Source organism: Chiloscyllium plagiosum, unplaced genomic scaffold, assembly GCF_037043375.1.
Source record: "Chiloscyllium plagiosum isolate Xiang-an unplaced genomic scaffold, Cpla_swu_hap1 HiC_scaffold_7, whole genome shotgun sequence".
NCBI lineage: Eukaryota > Metazoa > Chordata > Chondrichthyes > Orectolobiformes > Hemiscylliidae > Chiloscyllium > Chiloscyllium plagiosum.
This window is the reverse complement of record NW_028270145.1, coordinates 116003135-116028130: the sequence shown is the minus strand read 5'-3', so window position 1 is coordinate 116028130 and position 24996 is coordinate 116003135. Positions and strand designations below refer to the sequence as shown.

Below are 24996 nucleotides of genomic sequence, written 5' to 3'. Positions count from 1 at the left end.
GATGGTGACAAGCTTCATGGTGCAACCAAAGTGGAGAAGGAGCCTCCATAATGATTCCTAAGTGACAGTGTCATTGGCCTTTGTAAGGTTGAAGGAAGCCATGTGCAGGGGTAGGTTCTTTTCTCTGCAATTCTCCAGCATCTGTCACATGGTGAAAATCATGTCTATTGTGCCACTTCATGGCCAGAACCCACACTGCGATTTCAGGAGGTGTTCCTCCGCCAGGAGGAGACAGTTGAAGAGGATCTTGGCAATGACTTTTCCAACGGTCAATAGCAGGGCTATTCCCCTGTAGTTACCATAGTCAAACTTGTTCCCTTTTTTGGAAATCCTCACAACTGTGACATCTGGGAGCTGTCACGGGATGCTCTCCTCCTTCCAGAGAAAGTAGACAAGGGTGTGCAGCTGCAGCAGGAACTCTTTGCATTCAGTGCCTCAGCGGGGATACCATCTGCACCCGCAGCCTTGTTCTTAAGTTGGTGGATGGTTTTCTCAATGGAATTCCAGAGGTGAAGTGAGAGTAATTTGCTCAGTGATACCTAGTTTGGGTTCCGATTGGGGCCATTCAGCTTCTGATCTCATTACAGCCTTGGGTCAAACATGGACAAAAGAGCTGAATTCCCGAAGGGAGGGGAGAGTGACAGCCCTTGACATCAAGGCTACATTCAACCCAATGTGGCATCAAGGAGTCCTGGCAAAACTGGAATCAGAGGGAACTGGGGGGAAGACTGTTTGCTAGTTGGAGTCATACCTTGCTCGTAGGAAGATGGTCGTAATTGTTAGAGGTCGGTGATCTCAGCTCCAGGACATCTCTGTAGGAGTTCCTCAGGATAGTGTCCAAGGCCCAACCATCTTTAGCTGCTTCATCAATGACTTTCCCTCCATCATAACAACAGTCCATCTTCAAATGCAATAGGATCTGAACAAAATCCAGACTTAGGCTGACAAATGGCAAGTAATATTTGTGTCTTAAATGCCAGGCAATGACCATCAGCAATAAGAGATAATCTAACCACCACCTCTTGACATTCAATGATTTTACCCTCATTGAATCTCCCACTATCATCATCCTGAGGGGTTACCATTGACCAGCAACTCAACTGGACTCACCACATCAATGCAGTGTCTATACGAGCAGGTCAGAGGTTTGGACTACTGCAGAGGCTAACTCACTTCCTATCTCCCTAAAACCTGTCCACCTTCTGCAAGGCACAGGACAGGAGCGTAAAAGCAAATTGCTGCGGATGGTGGAATCTGAAACCAAAAGAGAAAATGCTGGAAAATCTCAGAAGGTCTGGCAGCATCTGTAAAGAGAGAAAAGAGCTGACGTTTTGAGTCTAACTGACCCTTTGTCAAAGCTGTCAGGAGCATGATGGAATACTCCTCACTTGCCTGATAGATACAGCTCCAACAACACACAAGAAACTTGACACGATCCAGGACAAAGTAGCCGCTTGATTGGCACAACATCCATAAACATCGACTCCCTCCACCATTGATGCTCAGTAGCAGCAGTGTGTATGATCTATAAGATATACTGCTGAAATTCACCAAAGATCCTCAGACAGTACTTTCCAAACCCATGACCACTTCCATCTTCAAGGTTCCAAGATGGCAGTGGAGTAGCAGGGCTTCGTGTGGGCTGTTCCCAGGATTCATCTGCTTTCTTTGTTGTTTCTTCTCTTTGCCTTTCATTTATTTTTTCTTCTGTTTTTCTTTGGCTGGTTTAGTTGTGAAGGGTACAGGTTCCTCTCAGCTACTGCTCCAAATATTCGCATATTATTTACCTTTTTCAAGATAGCAGTGAGACCACTGATGACCAAGGAAAACTTGTACTTGGAAATATTGTGAGACATTCCTTGTTGTGTTTTGTGCTAACTTTGGAGTATGTATTCTGCTGCCCACCTTTAATTGGAAACTTGGAAACTGCTCATCGAAACGTGTTATGACGGCTTGAACCCGTTCCACCGGCTTATGAGCCGCCATGCTCGACTTCCCCCCCCCCCCCCCCCCCCCCCCCCCCCCCCCCCCCCGCCAGCTGCCGTCTCCTCCTCCTCCACCACCCCTCCCCCACTCTCCTCAATGTAAAAACAACGGTGCTCTGCTTTTTAAAAAAAATATATATATGTATGTGTATCTACAGACAAACGGACTGATATAAATCCCTCCCAGTTGTGTTGCTGGGTTTATTTTTTTCTCTGTTTCCCTTTCTGCTGCTTTTCTCCACTTTCACTAGGGCATAGCGGCCATGACACCAGCCGGAACCAGCGTCCAATTCTGGTCTCCCTCCTATTGGAAAGATGTTGTGAAACTTGACATGATTCAGAAAAGATTTACAAGGATGTTGCCAGGGTTGGAGGATTTGAGCTATAGGGAGAGGCTGAACAGACTGGGGCTGTTTTCACTGGAGCGTTGAAGGCTGAGGGGTGACCTTATAGAGGTTTACAAAATTGAGGGGCATGGATAGGGTAAATAGGCAAAGTCTTTTCCCTGGGGTCGGGGAGTCCAGAACTAGAGAGCATTGGTGTAGGGTGAGAGGGCAAAGATATAAAAGAGACCTAAGGGGCAACTTTTTCACGCAGAGGGTGGTACGTGTATGGAATAAGCTGCCAGAGGAAGTAGTGGAGGCTGGTACAATTGCAACATTTAAGAAGCATTTGGATGGGTATATGAATAGGAAGGGTTTAGAGGGATATGAGCCGGGTGCTGGCAGATGGGACTAGATTGGTTTGGGATATCTGGTCGGCATGGACGGGTTGGACCGAAGGATCTGTTTCCATGCTGTACATCTCTGTGACTCTATGGTTAGTGGTGGCTTTGATGTGGCAGTAAGAGCATACAGTGTGCAGAGTGGCTACAGCCTCCTAGTGGTTTGAGGCACACCTTCTGGCAATTGGCAGTGGCGGCAGCTAGGCCGTGCTTCCAGCATTCGGGGCCAACAGCAAAGCTCCTCCAAAGTGATGGGCAGTGGACTGTTCAAGAAGGTGATGCTGGCAAGGTGACATCTCAGAGGAGGGCAGATGGAGTGGTGCTTGGTACAGCAGCAGCCTAGCCTGGCAGTGGAGCCAGGGGCACCTGGAATTGGCGAGGTGGCAGCTGCAGTGGTGCCATCATCGTATGCCTGGAGAGGAGACTCCTGGATATCAGCAAGATGGCAGTGTAGCTTGGGATGAGTGAGTGTTCAGCATGGGACTCTGGCAGCATTGGTGAGGTGGGGCCTAAAGGGTAGTGACTTCTGTGATGGTGGGTCTGGCGCAGACGGCAGTGGGTGGTAGAGGAGGGATGGCTGTGCAGGTGTCGTGTTACTGGTGAGCCAGCTCATGGTGAAAATCCTCTCTCAGTTATATCTTCTTACCCTTTTTATTCTGAAACTATTTCAAAATAGTGCTGGAATGTGGTAACAGTTGAAGCTTTTCACTATATAGGGTGAACCCCCCCCGCCACGTCCCACATCCCTGTACCCGCAGAGGATATGTTCCACAGCCTACCATTGAAGCCAAAACTGCGGATAGGAACAAACCCATAAATTCAATGGGAAGTTTACCTTCCCAGCAGCCCCCTTGTCCCTGGTTCCAGAAGGTTCCCTATAACATGTTAGGGCCGCAGTAAACCGTGGAGAGTTGAAACAGTAGAAAACGATTTTGCTGATGCAGGGGGACTGTATTAACTGTAAAATGCAAATGACAATAAATCATTCATTCAAATACGTTCATCTGGAAGGACAAGGGCAGCAGATACATGGGAACACCACCTGCAAGTTCTTCAAGCCACTCACCATCCTTACTTGGAAATATGTCACCGTTCCATCACTGTCACTGGGTGAAAATCCTGGAATTCCCTCCCTAATGGCATTGTGCGTCAGTCCACAGCGCACAGACTGCAAGGATCAAAAGGGCAGCTCACCCCCACCTTCTCAAAGGCAACTAGGGATGGGCAATAAATGCTGCAACCACAGAAAAGTGGTTGAGACTAAAACACTGAATATTTTAAAAAGGGAGTTAGATGTAATTCTTAGGATAAAGTAATCTATGAATATGGGGAGAGAGCAGGAGCCAAGTACTGTATTAGTTGATCAGCCATGATTGTATTGGGTTAGTGGAGCAGGCTCAAAAGGCTGCGTGGCCTACTCCTGTTCTGATTTTCTATGAAGTGATGCACAAGCTGTTCAGTTCCACTATTTGAGATACCTCAATCCCACACCCATTCTGACAATTGATATAACCAAGTCCTGAAGAGTTTAGTAGTGGATAAGGATAGACTCTAGTTTGTCACCTCTTGGACCTTGGTTCCACCTGATGGAGTGAAAGTTCCCTTTGTTAGTTGATCATACAGATTGGGAATGGGGTAAATGGCGGGGTGGGGGCGGGGGGGGGGAAGCTGACTAGGGAGCTTATTGTGTGGTTTGATATTGATGAATGTAAAACTAATACAGCAATTTTTTTCTTGCATTTTTTGATTTAGGTAAAACTCAGACTATTGATGGGAGAATCACCTGTACGTTAAAAGTCCATTTGGCCAGCTTGCTGCCAGCATGGGTGAGTCAAGTGCTTTGGAGAGAAGGAGTATTAGAGATGACCTGGTAAAACTGTGTTGGAGTTTGTGCCCTGGGATAACACAACAAAAAAGAAAAGTAACTTGCCTCGTGTGCAAGAAATTTGAAGTGGTGGTGATTTGGAGCTGAGGTGAAGAACCTGATAATTAGATTAGATTAGATTACTTACAGTGTGGAAACAGGCCTTTCGGCCCAACAAGCCCACACCGACCCGCCGAAGCGCAACCCACCCATTCCCCTACATTTACCCCTTTTACCTAAGACTACGGGCAATTTAGCATGGCCAATTCACCTGACCTGCACATCTTTAGACTGTGGGAGGAAACCAGAGCACCTGAAGGAAACCCATGCAGACACGGGGAGAATGTGCAAACTCCACACAGTCAGTCGCCTGAGTCGGGAATTGAACCCGGGTCTCTGGCGCTGTGAGGCAGCAGTGCTAACCACTGTGCCACCGTGCCGCCCACTAATGTATAGCATTGTCGCAGAGCCCTGATTACAGACCTGCAGGCAAATAGTGCACATACCTTCAGAAATTGCTGGAAAAATTTAGTAAGTCTGGACATGTCTGTGGAAAGAAAGAGTTAATGTATCATGTACAGTGACCCTTCAAAACTGATTGTGGTGAGAAGGTAGGTGTATATGCTAGGGAAGAGCTGGGGGATTGAGGGGCTATATTAAGTGGAGATAGAGCCCAGCTGGAGAGAAGCCCACCTTCCAAGGTCCCAGGCGCACTTTCCAGTGAAGCAGCGATTTACCTGCACTTCACTCGATCTAGTTTAAGGTGTTCACAATGTGCTTTTATCTACAATAAGAAGGCGAAGCATAGATTTGTAGAACGCATTCGTCCTTTCAGCAAAAATGGTCCTGAGCATCCACTTGCCTGCCATTTAAACACACCACCATGTTCCCGAGCTAACAGTTCTATTACTGGCTTGATGCAGTACTCCAGTGAAGCTCAGCACAGGCTGGAAGAACAGCACTTCATTTTCTACTCGGGGAATTCTGCAACCTTCTGGACTCAATATCAAGTTCAATAACTTTTGGAAACTGAAGGAACTGCGGATGCTGTAACTCAGAAGCAAAAACAGAAATGGCAGCATCTGTGGAGAGAAAGCACAGTTAATGTTTTAGGTTGAGTGACCTTTCCTCAGAAGGGTCGATAACGTTCAGACCTGAGCACCATTTCCCATGTCTTTGCTCCAAGCCCCACACACTAGGCCTTGTGATCACATGGACTGTTACCACCAGCAACCTGTAGTCAGGTACTAACTGTCCCCATTAGCAGCTAGTAATTCTCCCAGGCTGACCTTTATCATTCCTTTGTCCAACTGTTTTCTGTCTCTCTGGGCCTCATCTCCATCTATCATTTACTCTTTACGCCTCCCCCCACCCTTTCTCTAGCATATATACTAACCTTTTCCTCTCTATAATCCATTCTGAAGAAGGATCACTGAACCCGAAATGTAAACTCTACTTTCTATCCACAGATGTTGCCAGTTCTGCTGAGGTTTTCAAGCAATTTCTGAATTTTGTTTCGGATTTCCAGCATTTTGCAGTTCTTTGGTCTTTTTGTACACATCTTATCCATCCGTCTTGAATGAGCAATCACCTTACTGGATATATCAGTGTTAAAAATAGGAACCAACAAGCATCACTGGACATTGACACAGTTACTTTCAAGAAACTTAGAGGTTCGCTGTTGACGTCAGTGGCATAATAAGCTGATAAGTGGGCGGCACGGTGGCACAGTGGTTAGCACTGCTGCCTCACAGCGCCTGAGACTCGGGTTCAATTCCCGCCTCAGGCGACTGACTGTGTGGAGTTTGCACATTCTCCCCGTGTCTGCGTGGGTTTCCTCCGGGTGCTCCGGTTTCCTCCCACAGTCCAAAAGATGTGCAGGGTCAGGTGAATTGGCCATGCTAAATTGCCCGTAGTGTTAGGTAATGGGTAAATGTAGGGGTATGGGTGGGTTTCGCTTCGGCGGGTCGGTGTGGACTTGTTGGGCCGAAGGGCCTGTTTCCACACTGTAATGTAATCTAATCTAATCTAATGATTCTAATGCATGTATGAGGAAAGATACAGTGATCTCAATGTATGATTATTTTGTCAAAAAGTGTTTAAAAGTAGAAGCTGTCATTTTTAAATTGACCAATCAAAAGGAAGACTTCACACTTCAAGGGAAGGTCAGTGAGATGTCTAGTGTGACTGCACTCTTCAGGTTATTTTCACTATTTTTGAAATCTGATTTGTTTCTATAGATGAGCAACAAGCTCTTAACTCCATCATGCAAGATCTAGCTGTGCTCCACATGGCTAGCCGACCTCTTCTGTCATTGAATGATACAGGGAAACCGAAGAGCACTTCGTCCAGTAATCAGGTACACGTGGTGTCAAGAATCGAGGGTTACGGGGAAAGGGCAGGAAAGTGGGTGTGGGGAATGTCAGATCAGCCATGATCCTATTGAATGGTGGAATGGGCTCAAGGGACTGAACAGCCTATTCCTTTTTCTGGTTCTTATGGTGTGTTATTGTTATTTGTCACCCTAGAACGTAGAACATTACAGCGCAGTACAGGCCCTTCAGCCCTCAATATTGTGCTGACCTATGAAACCAATCTGAAGCCCATCTAACCTACACTATTCCATTCTCACCCATATGCCTATCCAATGACCATTTAAATGCCCTTAGAGTTGGCAAGTCTACGACTGTTGCAGCCCCTACTACTCTGAGTAAAGAAACTATCTCTGACATCTGTCCTATATCTATCACCCCTCAATTTAAAGCTATGCCCCCTTGTGCTCGCCATCACAAAGGCTCTCACTGACCACTCGATCTAACCCTCTGATTATCCTATATGTCTCAATTAAGTCACCTCTCAACCTTATTCTCTCTCTCAAAAAAGCCTCAAATCCCTCAGCCTTTCCTCGTAACACCTTCCCTCCAAACCATGCAGCATCCTGAGAATCTCCTCTGAACCTTTTCCAAAGCTTCCACATCCTTCCTCTAATGCAGTGACCAGAACTCTATGCAATACTCTGCAACATGACCTCTTGATTCCAAAAGTCAATCCCTCTACCAATTAAAGCTAATACACCGTATGCCTTAACAACCTTGGTGGCAATTTTCAGGGATCTATGTTCATGGACACCAACATCTCTCTGCTCATCTACATGACCAAGAATCTTACCATTAGCCCAATACTCTGCATTCCTGTTACTCCTCCCAAAGTGAATCATCTTACACTTTTCTGCATTAAACTCCATTTGCCACCTTTTCAGCCCAGCTCTGCAGCTTATCTATGTCCCTCTGTAACATCCTTCAGCACTATCCACAACTCTACCGACCTTAATGTCATCTGTAACTTTACCAACCCATCCTTCTATGCCCTTATCCAGGTCATTTATAAAAATGACAAACAGCAGTGGATACAAAGCAGATCCTTGCGGTGCACCACTAATAACTGAACTCCAGGATGAATATTTGCCATCAACTAACACCCTCTGTCTTCTTTCAGCTCGCCAATTTCTGATCCAAACTGCTAAATCACCCTCAATCCCATGTCTCTGTATTTTGTGCAATAGCCTACCATGGGGAACCTTATCAAACACCTTACTGAAATCCATATACACCACATCAACCGCTTTATCCTCATCCACCTGTTTGGTCACCTTCTCAAAGAACTCAGTAAGGTTTGTGAAGCACAATCTACTCTTCACAAAACCGTGTTGACTATCCCTAATCAACTTATTCCTTTCTAGATAATTCTTTGCTGATTCACTTCACACAACTACAGGCTTGTCACAGATTGTAGGAGTAGCAACTCTTCACTAACATTTCCACATAAAAATTAAAATAGTTACTAATCCAATAGGGAATTCAAGAAAAACCTCTTTTACTCAGTGTAGCTAGGATACAGAACTTAATATTTCGTGGACAAGTTGAGGTGAAGAACATTAAATGTGTTTAAGAAGAGGCTGGACAAACACATCAAGAAGAAAGGAATAGGAAGCTATGTTGATGCATGAGGTGAGAAAGTGGGAGGTTGTCCTTGTGGGACTTAAACATTGACACAGCCCAGTGGGTGTGGGTGGGCTCTGCCTGTTTGTAGAATTGATGTCATGATGCAGAGTGCAAAACACATTCTCCGAATAAATCCCAAGGCTAGGAACTCCAGCATAGGAGGCTACTTGATTCAATACAATTGTGCTAGTATCGTGCACGATGACAGCTAGTTCAAAGTGTAATCTAGATATCTTCTTAATGTGCAAGGGATTGAAGGACAGGGTGAGTGGGTTGGCGGAGGTTGACCTGTGGAAAAGGCTCTGGATTATTGGCCAGAGTCTTTGTTTTTCCCTTTCCCCTTCATTATAATGTTCAGAGAGAGGCAGTGGTAAAGTGATAATGTCACTGGACTAGTAATCCTGGAGAGAAAGTGAGGGCTGCAGATGCTGGAGAAGGGCTTATGCCCGAAACGTCGATTCTCCTGTTCCTTGGATGCTGCCTGACCTGCAGCGCTTTTCCAGCAACACATTTTCAGTAGTAATCCTGGACCACAGGCTAATGTTTTGAAGACATGGGTTTGAATCCCACCATGATAGATGGTGACATTTGAATTCAGTCAAATGTGGAATTAAAAGATAGTCCAATGCTGAGCATTTAGCTGCTTTTGACTGTTGTGAAAATCCATCTTATTCCCTAATGTCCCTTTAGCCATCCTTACCTGGTCTGGCCTACATGTGACTCCAGACGCATCGGTTAATTCTTAATTGCTTTCTTCACAATTGGGGATGGGTAATAAATTCAGTGACCCCTATATTCCATGAACAAATAAAAAGGAAACTTTCTTTACTGACAAGGCCTGTTTGCTTGTGTAGAAGTAGTTAATTTCCTGTGTTTCTTCAATTCCAGAATGATATTCGAGTCAAGTTTGAATACCGTGGTGAGAAAAGGTGAGGCACCATCTTTTATTCTCTTTTATTAATAGGAGTTGTACTCGACTTATAGGGTCAGACAGATTAAAAATGAGATGTCAGCTAAGTGAAGTGACAAAACAGGACGAGATGTATCTTGAGCAACTGATAGATGGGGTGAACTGATTCCACGACAAACAGATCAGAACTAGGCTCTGCAGTCCTTCAGTGTTCTATTGTGAATGATAGTGGGCAATTAAACTACTCACTGGTGGAGGAGGCTCCACAAACATCCCCAACTCCAGTTATGGGGGAGCGTAACACACCAGTGCAAAAGATAAGGCTAGAACATTTTTACAAATCTTCAGCAAAAATTGTTGAGTGGATAATTCCATCTCAGCCTCCTCCAGAGGTCCCCAAACTTCAGCTAATTCAATTGACTGATATGATATCAAGATGACTGTTAGGGGAACATGGTGGTAATGACCGTACCAGTAATCCAGAACTCCAGGTTCATTTTCTGGGGAAAAGGTTCTGAATCCCACTTGACAGATGATGAAATTTAAATTCAATGGAAGTCTGGAATAAAATGTTAGCCTAATGACCATCATATAAAAATCCATCAGTTTTATTAATGTCATTTAGAGAAGAGAATCTGCTGTCCTTAATCAGTCTGGCCTACATATGATTCCAGACCCCCTGTTTGACACTTGGGGATAGGCGAAAAATGCTGACTTAGCCAGCGATGTCCACATCCTGTGAATGTTTTTAAAACTCAAGAAATGATTGAAAGCACAGGATGCTGCAAAGACTGCATACTGCTTTGCCATTCCAGCAGTATTACCCTCACCACTACAGATGCACCATAGAAAGCATACTGTCCAAGTGCATAACTGCCTGGTCTGGCAACTGCTCTGCCCAGGACCTTTAGAAACTACAGAAGGTTGTGTACCATTACAGAAGCCAACCTCCCATCCATGGACTCCATTTACACGGCCTGTTGCTGCAGAAAGACTACCAACATCATCAAAGATCCATCCCACCCTGGTAATGCTCCCCTACAACCTCTCCTGTTCGGCAGAAGACACAGAAGTTTGAACAAACACACGTGCACACTCACACAGACACGCGCACACACAGAGACAGACACACACAAACGGGCTCAAGAACAGCTTCTTCCCTTCCGTTGCTAGACTGCTGAATGGACTTTCCGGTACTTTGTTTTGATTTGAAATCTCCAACGTAGACTGTGTTTTGCTTAAACATTGATCAGTCTTTTGCAAAATGAGATTATAAAACCATAAGATGAAGGAGCAGATTTAGGCAATCTGGTGAAGTGAGTCTGCTCCACCATTCAATGAGATCAAGTCTGATTATCCTAAATTCCACATTCCTGTCTTATCCCATAATGCTTGAAACCAGTACAGAACGAAAGTCTACTTATGAAAAAATCAACTAGGAGAAAGTGAGGACTGCAGATGCTGGAAATCAGAGCTGAAAAATGTGTTGCTGGAAAAGCGCAGCAGGTCAGGCAACATCCAAGGAGCAGGAGAATCGATGTTTCGGGCATAAGCCCTTCTTCAGGAATCCTGAAGAAGGGCTTATGCCCGAAACGTCGATTCTCCTGCTTCATGGATGCTGCCTGACCTGCTGCGCTTTTCCAGCAACGCATTTTTCAGCTCAGAAAGTCTACTTATCTCAACCTTAAATGACAGTTCCTATGAATTGGAACATTGCAAATGTAACCCCACTATTAAAAAAAAAAACAGGGAGTGAAAGAGCAGTTGGTCTTATGTCAGTAGTGATACAAATACTGGAGTCCTCATGACAGACTGGTTAGCAAGGTTAGATCACATGCAATTTAGGAAAAACTAGCCATTTGATACAGAACTGGCTCGAAGGTAGAAGACGAGTGTGGTGGAGAGTTGCTTTTCAGACTGGAACCTGTGACCAGTGGTGGACCACCAGGATCGGTGCAGGGTCCGCTGCTTTTCATCGCTTACATAAATGATTTGGATGTGAACATACAAGATATAGATAGTAAGTTTGCAGATGACACAAATAGGAGGTGTAGTGGACTGCAAAGAAGGTAACCTCCGAGCACAAAGGATCTTGATCAGATGGACAAATGGGCCGAGGAGTAGGCAGATGCAGTTTAATTTAGATAAATGTGAGGTGCTGCATTTTGGAAAGACAAACCAGGGCAGGACTTTGCTACACTTACTGATAAGATCCTGAGGTGTGTTTCTGAACAAAGAGACTTTGGAGTACAGGTTCATAGTTCCGTGAAATTAGAGTCGCAGGTAGTTAGGACAGTGAAAAAGGTGTTTGGTATGCTTTAGACATTTGTTAGGCCTTTTTTGGAATATTGTGTGCAATTCTGGTCTCCCTCCTAAAGGAAGGATGGTGCAAAATCTGAAAGAGTTTAGAAAGGATTTACAAGGATGTTGCCCTGGTTGGAGGGTTTGAGCTATAGGGAGAGGCCGAATAGGCTGGGGCTGTTTTCCCTGGAAAGTCGGAGGCTGAGGGGTGACCATATAGAGGTTTATAAAATCATGAGGGGCATGGATAGGGTAAATAGATAAGGTCTTTTCTCTGGGGTGGGGGAGTGCAGAACTAAAGGGCATAGGTTTTGGGTGAGAGGAGAAAGATTTAAAAGGGACCTAAAGAACAACTTTTTCATGCAAAGGGTGGTGCATGTATGGAATGATCTGCCAGAGTAAGTCGTGTAGGCTGCTACAATTACAGCATTTAAAAGGTATCTGGATGGGTATATGAATAGGAAGGGTTTAGAGGGATATTAGCCAAGTGCTGACAAATGAGATTGATTAACTTAGGGTACCCTGGTCAGCATGGACAGGTTTGACCGAAGGGTCTGTTTCTATGCTGTACATCTCTATGACTCTATGACTTCAAATAATACTGATCTGGTTAATGCTGATCCTGCCCTGTGCACTGTAACCTGGCCTCTGTCCAAGTTTGTTTTTTCACACTGTTATCTGTATACCCTTGCTTACTATGATTTGCCTGTATTGCTCATAAGCAAAAGCTTTTAACTACTTAATTATAAGTGACAATACATCAATCAAATCAAATCAAAGAAACTCCAACAATACTTGAGAAGCTTATTCATCCAAGACAAAGGTCAGCCTGCTTATTCACACCACATACACTAGTATTCACTCCCTCCACCATCAATGCATAGTAGCAGCAGTGTGTGCCATTTACAACATACGCTTACAATATTTGTCAAGGCTCCCTCGAGAACAACTTCCAATTGCGCAGCCACAATATCCTAGAAAGACAAGGGCTGCAGATGTATGAGACCACCACCATCTGCAGGTCCCTTGAAGTCGCACAGTAGCCTGACTTGAAAATAAATTGCCATTCCTTCTCTGGTGCAGGATCAAAATCCTGGAACTCTTCCTAACAGCATAATGGAAGTCCCTATACCATATAGACTGCAGCAGTTCAAGAACCACCTTCTCAACAGTAGTCAAAGATGGGCATTAAATGCTGCCTAGCCAGCAAAGCCCACATCTTCTGAGGAATAAATGGAATCTCCCTGATCCTTGCCATTCTTTGCTTTTGTCAGTGACAAATCCTTGAATGACTGTCCATCAGAATTTTGTTTCCTTGTGATTCAAACACACCGTACATTACCTGAACATGTGTCTCTGCATATGTTCAGAATGTTTTCCTTGACTTCCGTTGGTATCCCTCTCCCTGTTTCTTCGTTGTGCGATTGTTTTACACACTGTGTCTCCCCCCCTCATTTTTTTCTGAAGTATAGGAATAAGGTAATCTTCTACAGTTATATAGGACTTTGATGAGTTTACAACTGGGACACTATGTACAGTTTTTATTCTCCTGAGCTAAGTAAGATTGGAGGTGATACAGGTCTTTGTTACATCATTGTTTTAATAACCAACACTGAAAACAAATGAGATTATGATGAACATTTAGTGGCCAATGAGATGTCAGATACTGGGAAGAGAAGACCACAAAGTGCAGAGACAGATTTTTCAGAAGTGGGCAAAGTTGGAAGTCACATGACAACAGGTTATAGTCCAAAGGTTTATATGAAATCACAAGCTTTTGGAGCACTGCCCTTTCATCAGGCGAAGTGGAGGGAAGCACACAGGCAGTGTGTACGTTTATATAGCCACCTATATATTCTGCATCTGTGTGCTTCCCTCCACTTCACCTAACAAGAGAGCGTTCCGAAAGCTTGTGATTCCAAGTAAACCTGTTGGACTATAACCTGGTGTCATGTGACTTCTGACTTTGTCCACCCCAGTGGAACACCAGCACCTCCACATCATAGTTTCCATAAGTTGGCAGAGATATCATGAGCTCGAAATCAAGGGTAAGAGAGTCTTAGTCAAGCAAAGGTAGTTTGTGGGGCATCCGGAGAAGGATGGATGGATGGAATGAATGAGAAATGAAGACAGTATTCAAGCAAGAGGAAATTGCAGCATTAAAACAGGGAAATATTCCAAGAAGAAAGCAGTGATTGGGTGAAAGGCAAGTGGAGAAATCAGATCCAGGTCGAGGAGCACTCTTTTAAAAAAAAATCAATAATGTAGGAAGCTCTGGACTTTGCTGTACCATTCAATAAGGTGAAAGCTGGTCTACTCTGATGACCCAAAGATTGTTAGGAATGTAAATTGTGAAGAGGACACAAGGGGATTAGAAAGAGATATTGATAGGTTAGGTGACTGTGGCAAAGGAGTATAATGTGGATTGTCTGCTTGTCAGAATAAAAGAAGCATTTCATCTAAATGGTGTGAAATTGCAAAGGGCTTGGATGCAATGAGATCTGGCAGTCCTCCTGCACATCAAGTAATAAGCAAAGCCATTAGAATGTTATCATTTATTGTGAGGGGAGTTTAATACAAAAGTGGGGAGGTTATGCTTCAGTTATACAGGGTACAGATATGACTGGATCTGGAGCATTGTGCACAGTACTGGCCTCCATACTTAAGGATGTAAACTTGTTCGAAGCAGTTCAAAAAGGTTTATTAAATTAGTACCTGGAATAGGGGCTTACTGTCCAGTAAGGAAAGTGTGGACAGTCTCAGTTTGTATCTGCTGGAGTTTAGAGTAAGAGATGACTTATTGAAGTATGTGAGATCTTGAGGGGTCTTGTCAGGGTACATGTTGAGAGAATGTTTCCTTTTTTGGGAGAATCGAAAATTGGGGGCCATTGTTTAAAAAAAAATGAGGATTGCCCATTTAACATCAAGATGAGGTAAAATTGTTACTCTGAGAGTTGCAAAATTTTGGAATCCGCTTCCTGAAAAACTGGGGAAAGCAAAGTCTTTGACTATTTTCAAGTCAGTGGTGCATAGATTCTTAAACCAAAAGAGAAAATGCTGGAAAATCTCAGCAGGTCTGGCAGCATCTTAAGGAGAGAAAAGAGCTGACGTTTCGAGTCTAACTGACCCTTTGTCAAAGCCATTATTTGTGCATAGATTCTTGTCAAGCAAGGGGATAACAGATTATCGGGGTGGGTGGGAATGTGAGTTTGAGGTTAAGCTAGATCAGCCATGACCTAATGGTGTTATTAAATGGCCTCCTCCTCCATGCAGTTTGTATGTAACCTGACTTTACGATTCAGATAACTCCCTGTAATTTCCTTAGAGCCTAAACATCTGTTGACACAGTCTTGAGTATGTTTTCTGGGATAGAAATGTTCTAAACACTCGCAAGCCTCGAAGTGAATGGTAAGAGTATGGCAAATAGAATGTAATGTGAAAAAATGTGAAGTTACCCAATTTCAGAAACAGAAATGTGAGTATTTCTTGAGTGGTGTGAGCTAGGTATGTGTTGAAGTCCAATTGCACCAGGCTGTCCTTGTTCACTTAGTCTCTGGAGGTGCAAGCACACAAGCAATTTGGGAGGCAAAATATATATTGGCCTTTATTGCAAGAGGGTATGATTACAGAGGTTCAAATAGCTTGCTTCAATTTTACACAGCCTGTTGAGATTGTACCTGAGGTTTTAGGTACAGTTTCATTGCCTTATTTAAAGAAGGATGTATTTTTCATAAAAGTAATGCTGCAGAAATCCACCAGGTTAACTTCTGGGGATGGTAGGGTTGTCCTGCGAATGGCAGTTTGAGGAGATTGGGCCTGTATTCTCTGGAGTTGAGATGAAGGAGGGGTGATCTCCTTGAAATGTAGAACGTTCTTATAAGATATGGTAGACACACAGCAATGTTTTCCATTGCTTTGAATATGGGGCAGGCCATTTAGAACTGAGTTGAGGGTGAACACTCTTATTCAGTGATGAATCTTTAAAATACTCCAGCTTAGATGGCTGTGGAGGTTCAGTTGTTGAATATGTTTAAGACAGAGATTGATGGATTTCTAAGATAGCAATGACATCACGTGGTAAGGGATAGCGCAGGAAAATAGCTTTGAGGTAAAAGACCAACCATGGTGTGGAAAGATAGATTGGATTGGAGGGACTGAATGGCCTGCATTTGCCTTTTCCTATATTCCTCTGAGTGGAGAAACTTTCAGCTTATCAGTTCTAAATGGCCGATTACTTATCCTGAAAGAACAACCCTGTATTCTAGATTCCCCAGTCTGGGGAAACAGCCTCTTATCAAGCTTTCAAAGGTTGTATACATTTCAATGAGATCACTTGTTATTTTTACAAATCCTGGAGAATAAAGTCCACCATACTATCTCCTCTTTGTACAGTCCTTGTGTCCCAAGAATCACCCTATTGAACCTTTGTTGCAGAAGGAAAATCTGAGATGTTGATAGTCAAGTTTTCTAAGGTGAATGTGAACTGAATGTATTGACAAAGTGGAAGCTGAGTATTGCTGTAATGAAGTAATTAAACTGTGATGGAGTCTGGTAGGTGTCAGATCATGTTCAGTTTGGACTAGTGGGACAGAAGGCTGCTGGCAGTTCCTGGACATCTTTGATGTGACATTTTCGCAGTCAGAAGTCACAGTATTGTTCTCCCCAGAATTCTCCTAATTGATGTTGGAAAGTATTCCACTTCACAGGACTAACATCCCTCACTTAGATGAAAATAAAATGCAAGTTTAAGAAAAGTTTGAATTAACATTTTAGATTGCACCATGAATACTTCTGGATAGGCAAACAGGAACCTGGAATTCTCTTAATGGTAATAACTTGAAAAACATTTTCTGTTTGAAGGTCCTGATCACTTCTGGAAAGCAAACTAGCTACTGATTTTGAAAATAAAAACCTGTTTGGGAATTGGAGTTAATTAAATCCACTGTTGTTGGCACAGTTGTGAAGTCTGAGGAGTGCTGCAGTCTGCAGCTCTAGCTGCACTGATGGTTCAGTTGTCCCAGGAGTGCTACTGGAGACAGAAGCTCACTGACTTTCTCTCTCTCTGTCTCTCTCCACTCCACATACAGAATCCTTCAGTTTCCCAGGCCAGTCCTTCTTGAAGATATTGCCACTAAAGCCAAGGTTGCCTTTGGTCAGCCGATGAGCCTGCACTACACCAATAACGAGGTATGGCCTTTCTTTTTTCTTTACTTTTCCCTAATTGATGGATAGGGAGATAAATATGATGCTTGGGAACAGAAAGATGGGAACTGGAAATTGCAACAGTTAAGATGGTTGTCTTGTCGCCGAGGGGAGGGGGAAAGTCAGAAGTGACACAGCAACAGGTTTAAAAAAAGGGGTGGCACGGTGGCTCAGTGGTTAGCACTGCTGCCTCACAGTACCAGGGTCCCAGGTTCGATTCCTGCCTCAGGTAACTGTGCAAACTCCACACAGACATTCTCCCCATGTCTGCGTGGGTTTCCTCCAGGTACTCTGGTTTCCTCCTAGAATCCAAAAAGATGTGCAGGTCAGGTGAATTGGCTGTGCTAAATTGCCCATAGCCAGGGGTAAATATAGGGGTAGGGGAATGGGTCTAGGTGGGTTACTCTTCGGAGTGGCGGTGTGAACTTGTTGGGCCAAAGGGCCGGTTTCCATACAGTAGGGAATCTAATCTAATCTAATCTTATCTAATGGTTCAATGGAAGCCCTTTGCTGCTGTAAAACAATCCAGATGGCTATTTTAGCAATGAATAGTTAATCTCAACAGAAATGTCTCCTATCTAATTGGTGGGGCACTTTACCATGTGAAAGACATGATGTGAGTGCAAGTTGTTATTGCTGCTATTGTAATGTCCCTAGTTTTGATACCCGTATTTCATAATTTAAAAACTGTAAGATGTGCTCTGATTTAATAGTGTGTGTTGCTTGTAATATCCAAAATAATGTCTGATGTCAGAGTCAGTGTTGCAGGTTTGTCTGGGAGCTGTGAAAACTGGATATGCAGCTCTTGGTGACTCTTGGGATGCAAGAGTAATTGTTTCACACAAATATTGATACAGTGCAACAACATACACTTTAATAGAGTCCTTAATGTAGTAAAGTTTAAAGATTACTCTCCACTGGAAGGAGATGGTGGTGTCATTGCAATTCTCTGGGGACACAGCAGCTGGTGGAATTTAAATTCAATTTAATTTTTAAACAATCTGGAATTGAAACAGTCTCAATAATGTTGATAATGAAACTGTCAGCAATTTCTAAATAACCATCTGGTTCATTAATGTCCTCATGTACTTTACTGTCGTTCTCACTGAAAAATACCTGTGATGATAAAATCATTCATTCGCTCATCAAGTCACAGAGGCTTACAGGACAAAAACAGGCCCTTCGGCCCAACTAGTCTATGCAGATCACGTTTTCTAAACAGAATTAATCTCATTTGCTTGCATTTAGCCCATATCCCTCTAAACCTTTCTTATCCATGTACCTACCCAAATGGATGTCGATTTGCTCACTGAGCTGGAAGGTTCTTTCCAGACGTTTCATCACCCTTCTAGATAGCATCTTCAGTGGGCCTCCGGACGAAGCACTGCTGATAATTCCTGCTTTCTATTTATATGTTTGGGTTTCTTTGGGTTGATGTCATTTCCTGTGGTGATGTCATTTTCCTGTTCTTTTTCTCAGGGGGTGGCAGATGGGGTCTAACTCGATGTATTTGTTGATAGAGTTCTGGTTGGAATGCCATGCTTCTAGGAATTCTCGTGCATGCCTGTTTGGTTTGTCCTCGGATGGATGTGTTGGCCCAGTCAAAGTGATGTCCTTTCTTATCTGTATGTAAAGATACTAGTGAGAGAGGGTCATGGGCATGTGCCCGAAACGTCGAATCTTCTGTTCCCTAGATGCTGCCTGACCTGCTGTGCTGTTCCAGCAATAAAGTTTCAGCTTTGATCTCCAGCGTCTGCAGACCTCACTTTCTCCTCATGTCGTTTTGTGGCTAGTTAATGTTCATGTATCTTGGTGGCTAGTTTTGTGCCTGTTTGTCCAATGTAGTGTTTGTTATGGTCCTTGCACGGTATTTTGTAAATGGCATTAGTTTTGCTTGTTGTCTGTATGGGGCCTTTCAAGTTCATTAGCTGCTGTTTCAGTGTGTTGGTGGGTTTGTGGGCTACCATGATGCCAAGGGGTCTGAGTAGTCTGGCAGTCATTTCTGAGATGTCTTTGATGTAGGGGAGAGTGGCTAGAGTTTCTGGATGTGTTTTCTTTGCTTGTTTGGGTTTGTTGCTGAGAAATCGGTTCCCATTCCTTTTGAATACTTGGTATATGTGATTTTCCTCTGCTCTGCATAGTTCCTCTGTGCTGCTGGCTCGTTGAAATAATGTTCTGATGCAGCTTCGTTTGTGGATGTTGGGATGATTGCTTCTGTTGTTCAATATTTGGTCCGTATGTGGTGTTTTCCTGTAGACGCTGGTTTGAAGTTCCCCATTGCCTATTCGCTCTACTGTGACATCTAGGAATACTAGTTTGTTGTTGTTTTGCTCCTCTTTAGTGAATTTTATGTCAGTAAGGGTATTATTGATGGTCTACCCAAATATCTTAAAAATATTGTAATTGTACCCGTGTCTACCAATTTCTCTGGCAGCACATTTTACATTTTCACAACCCTCTGTGTGAACAAGTTGCCCCTCGGGTCCCTTTTAAATCTTTCCCTTCTCACCTTAAACTTACTCCCTGTAGTTTTGGACTCCCTTACCCTGGTGAAAAGATTTTGACTATTCACCCTTTCCATGCCCCTCATGATTTTATAAGCCTCGATAAGGTCACCCCTCAGGCTCCTATGCTACAGGGAAAATAGCCCCAGCTTATCCAGCCTCTCATTATTACCTCAAACCATCTGGTTTTGATAACAACCTTGTAAATCTTTTTTGCACCTATTCTAGTTTAGTAACACCTTTAGCAAGGTGTCAAGAATTATACGTAGTACTCTAAATGTGGCTTTACCAATCTCTTGCACAGCTGTAACATAAAGTCCCAATTCTTGTGTTCAGTGCTATGACCAATGAAAGTAAATATGCCAAATGCTGCCTTCACCACCCTGTCTACCCATAAATCCACTTTCAAGGATCTATGTGCCCTAAGTCTCTCTGTTTGACAACACTCCTAGGGCCCTACTGTTAACTTTGTAAGTCATGCCCTGGTTTGTCTTACCGAAATGCAATACCTCGCATTTATCTGAATTAAACTCCATATGCCATTGCTCAGACCACTGCCCAGTTGATGAAGTTCATATTGTACTCTCAGACAACCTTCTTCATTGTGAACTATAACCACAATTTGGTGTGATCAGCAAACTTACTAACCATGTCTCCGATGGGTTAGTAAGCTTGCAGATGATACAAAGATTGGAGGAGTTGTGGATTGTGTAGAAAGTTGTCAAAGGGTACAGTAGGATATATATCAGTTGCAGATATGGGCGGAGAAGTCACAGATTGAGTTTAATTGGATATGTGTGAGGTGCTGTACTTTAAGAGGTCAAATGTTAAGGAATAGTATACAGTTAATGGCAGGACCCTTAACAGCATTGATGTACAGAGGGATCTTGGGGTTCAAATCCACAGCTCCCTGAAAGTGACCACGCTAGTGGATAGGTTAATAAAAAAGGCATATGACATGCTTGCCTTTATTGGTTGGGGAATTGAGTAGAAGAGTCAGGGTGTCATGTTGCAGCTTTATACAACTTTAGTTAGACTGCACTTTAGAATATTGCATTTACTTCTGGCCTCCACATTACAGGAAGGATGTGGAAGCTTTGGAGAGGGTGCAGAAGAGGTTTACCAGGATGCTGCCTGGATTAGAGGGTATGAGAGATAAGGAGAGGCTAGAAAACTTAAGTTGTTCTCTCTGGAACTGTGGAGGTTGAGGAGAGACATGATCAAAGTCTACAAAGTTATGAGATGCATAGATTAGGTTAACAGTCAGAATCTTTTTCCCCAGAGTTGAAATGTCTAATACTAGGGTGCATGTATTTAAGATTCAAAGGAGATGTGAGGGGCAAGATTTTTACACACAGAATGGTAGGAGTGTGGAAAGCACATGAATTTGCAAGGAAGGGAAGGATATGGACCATGGGCAGGCAGAAAGGATTAGTATAATTTGTCTTCATTTTCAGGGCAATATCTTGGGCTGAAGAGCCCGTTCCTTTGCTGTACTCTTCTGTGTTCAAATTGTTCATGTAAATGACGGACAACAGTTGACCCAGCACTGATCCTTGTGGCACACCTCTGGTCACAAGCCTCCATTCTGAGCACCAACCCTCTGCCACCACCTCTGTCTCTTTCTGTCAGGCAAATTTTGTATCGAACTGGATAGCTCTCCCTAATCTTTGAGAGAAGGAAATCTGCTGTGCTTGCCTGCTCTTGTCTAGATATGATTCCAGACCCACAGCAATGAGTGACGCTTAATTGCCCTCCACATTGGCCTTGAGAGGCTCTCTAGGGGACGTTATTCAACCAAAGAAATTAATGCTGAGCCGCATAAAGAGCTAGAACAGAACACTAAATCATTGATCAAAGATCTGGGCTTTAGGGAATATTGTAAAAGAGGGCAGAGAGCTGCTGAGACGGAAAGGTTTAGGGAGAAGAATATGGAGCTGAAGGCTGAGGCTGGTATTCGTGGATGTACACACTGCCAGATTAGCGTGGCACAGAGGTCTCCGGGTCCCTGAGCTGGTGAAGTTACAGAGCCAGAAAGGGATGAGGCTATTGATAGAATTGAAAAGATGTTTGAGTTTTAAAATCAAGATGTTGCCGGCTCAAAGCCAGTGCTGCTCAGTGAGTGCAAGGGGAATGGGTAAGTGGGTTTAGTGAAAGTTAGGATACAGTCAGCAGAGGTTTGAATTAGTTTAAGTATGTGGAGATTAGAAGATGGAATGTCAAACAGGGTTGCATTAGAATATTTCAATCTCCAGTTAAGAAATGTATGGATGAGAGTTTCAGGTGGAGTGAGGCAGGCATATTAGCAGGTTGGGGGGTCTTCTAATTGATATGTTTAAAATTTTATCTGACACAACAGGCTTGAGAAAGGGACTGAATGTAGCCTTGTTTTCTTGTGCAGTAGGTTCAGGGTATTTTGAATGGTGTCTTTTGGTTCCTATGTGAGGGGCTCAGGGGTGCTGAATGTCTACATCTTGTTCTGGTGCGGTCACCTATTCATGTTTGTGCTGTTCCCTTAGCAACTCATTCGTGTTAGCCTCTGACTCAACCAGTTATTTATCCATTTGGAAAGTGGCTATGATTCTGTGGCTTCCTGCATTGTAATCATTATGGTACTGTTAGATTTGGCTAAAGTCGACATATAGTTGATCTCCTTGCCAGATGGCTCTTGAGTCCTCAAGGAGCTGTAGAAACTTTGTCAGCAAGTCTGCTGCCTGTAAGACTGATGGCTTTTTTTTCCTCTTTTAGAAAGCATTCTAATATTTTACATCCTCACTAATCATTTCAGAAATAGTTCAGCATCACATTCATCTTGTTTCAGTCCATAGGCACGTTTGGCCAATTTATTCTCCTTGAAATATCCAACAGATCCTGACTCATTTCCTTTGGCAGTTCCTTTAAAACAGAGGCACTCAGGTGCATTATAGTTTCTCTGGTATCTTATTCAGCTGTTCATGAGTACTTTGGGACTTCATATGTAATCTTGATCCCCATTGTTGCTAACTTACATTTTTCCAAAATGTTCCAACTCCTTCACTTATAGTTATCAACTTGAAAAAGTAGTTAAACCATTTTTTTTACCGTTTATTCATTCATGGGATGTGGACATTGATGGTCAGGCCAGCATTTATTGCTCATCCCTAATCACCCACAGAGCAGTTAAGAGTCAGCCACATGTAGGCCAGATCAGGTAAGGATGGCAGTCTCCTTCCCTAAAGGACATGAATGAATCAGATGAGTTTTTACAATAATTGACAATGGATTCACGGTCACTATTAAAAATCTGGAATTAAGAGCTTATTGAATTCAAATTTCACCATCTGCTGTGGCAGGACCTGAACCCAGATTCCCAGATAATTAACTGGGGGTCTGGGTTAACGGTCCAGTCATAATCCTACAAAGTATCGCCTCCCCATCTTTATTAATAGTATATCTGTAATTGGAAATGTATCCTTTCCAGGAGTTAGTGTCAGAACTTTGTACAAAATTCCAGATGGGATCTGATTTTACTTTGTATCATCATAAGATAATCTTTCATGATTTGGTATTTCTTCTTCTGCCAGTCAGCCTGGTATCTTGTTTATCCTGCAGTCAAGCATGGAGCTGTCTGTCTAATTGCTTCATCCTTCAGTCTAGTTAGCAATGTGCAAATGTGCCATTCAGCATACCAATCTGTTCTCTTTTTTTTGTTGACTGTTTCCTTAACGAAAGATTTTACTGCAGTTTATACGCAATTGCTTTGGACTGCAATTTAGCTTACACAGCTAACTTTCAAAGAGATTTGTTTTTATTTTTAATCATTTGATAAGGTACCATTTGTTGCACTACTTTAAAAAAAATGCTTAATATGGTAAGAACCCATGGTGTCTAAGGTAATATATTATCATGGCTAGAGCATTGGGAAACGAATAGAAGACAGAGTTGGGATCAAGGATGCATTTTCAGAATGGTAACCTGTAACTAATGGAGTGTCACAGAGATCAATGCTGGGAAGAGGGCAGGGAATTGAGGTGTTGAGAATCATCAGATCAGCCATGATGTTATTGAATGATGGAGCAGATTTGATGGGCCTACTTCTTCTACATTTTATGGGCTTTTAGGCGATGTGGACATTGCTAGCAAGGCCCACATTTATTGACAGTCCCAAATTGCCAGAATGGATTGACTTGCTGGGCCATTCCAGAGGGTAGTTAAGAGTCAAGAGCAATTGCTGTGAAACTGGAATCACATGTAGGCCAAGCACCATTGACGTGGGAGGGGGTGCTATTAAAATGCTTTTCCTAACTGCTTTCTCTGCTTCATTGTCCAATGTAACTATGTGCGCCAAGGATCCTCTGCTCACCTGCATTTTCATTTCTTGTTATTTAACATGCCTGGAATTCTCTTTGCCGTAATCACACCACTATTTTCTAGTTGAACAGTGTAGTGAGCTGAATTGCCTATGCTGTTCCTACACTAGTTTCTCAAATATTTGCAGCTGGGCCTGGTTGTTCAGGAGGTCCCATAGTTGACCCTCTTGTCCAGTACTCTGCTAGCATTGGAGAGGTTAGGTGATTGTCCTGCCTGCTCCTGGATGTAAAGGTGTGAAGTGCAAGAAGAGTTGGGCAAGAAAGGTGGGAGAGAGCAGAGTATGTGAGTTCTTACTCCTGAATGCTGTTTAGAGACTGCTGTTAAGTACAGGAACCAGAGGACAAAGTAAGGTTGTGATGTGATGAATCTCACAGTTTAACAGCCTGCTGATGTTTATTATTTATGCACTTATGAAAAATAGCTCCTTGGGCTAAGTAGCAAAGATGAAGTGTGCAAAGTAGTAACTGTGCTGTTAGGAGACATGGGGACACTTTGCAGAATAACCTCAAGCTTTCCTCGTGGTATACCATTATATTTTGTAGATTCTATTCATTGACATGAGGATTGTTCATCAGCGAATTCACTTGTTAATGTTTCTCATGTATTTTGCAGTTAGTGATTCCTCTGACCACACAGGATGATCTGGATAAAGCCATCGAACTCCTGGATCGCAGTGTGCACATGAAGAGCCTAAAGATTTTGTTGGTGCTTCAATCAAACAACCAGGTATAGAAAACAAAACAAAAAATATTATAGGTACTTTCGATCTGTCTGTTCTGATAAAAGGTCATCTGCTTGAAATGTTAATTCTGTTCCTTCCTCCACAATTGCTTCCACACTTTGCTGAGTACATCCAGTGTTTTTAGATTTTAAATCACCTGTGGAAACTGGGTGTACAGTGTGGATATGGGAGAGAATGGGTTACAGGTGTAATGTGAATGGAACATGGACTGATTGTGCAGCAGTTTCACTGAATCTATGCAGCACTGCCACAAGCTCAGAGCATCACAAAGTGCTTAAGTCTATTACATAGTTCTGAAGTGAGGTCACTGTTGTATAAGGTATATAATAGACAATTTTGCACAGTGCACTACTACAAACAGCAATGTGATAAATCATGGTGTTTGTATTCTGTGACGTTGGTTAAGGAGTATG

At 43.1% G+C, this 24996-nt stretch overlaps 1 protein-coding gene across 1 annotated transcript in view; it reads left to right on the top strand.

Annotated features, from left to right (window-relative positions):
* Positions 1-24996, top strand: part of map3k2 (mitogen-activated protein kinase kinase kinase 2) — a 122352-nt gene that overhangs the window by 38083 nt on the left and 59273 nt on the right. The window contains exons 2-6 of the mRNA XM_087989414.1: positions 4462-4535; positions 6814-6932; positions 9463-9503; positions 16873-16972; positions 24454-24567. Of these exons, the coding sequence (XP_087845540.1) occupies positions 4532-4535; positions 6814-6932; positions 9463-9503; positions 16873-16972; positions 24454-24567 (378 nt within the window). The 5' untranslated portion in view covers positions 4462-4531. The remainder of the gene's footprint in view (positions 1-4461; positions 4536-6813; positions 6933-9462; positions 9504-16872; positions 16973-24453; positions 24568-24996) is intronic.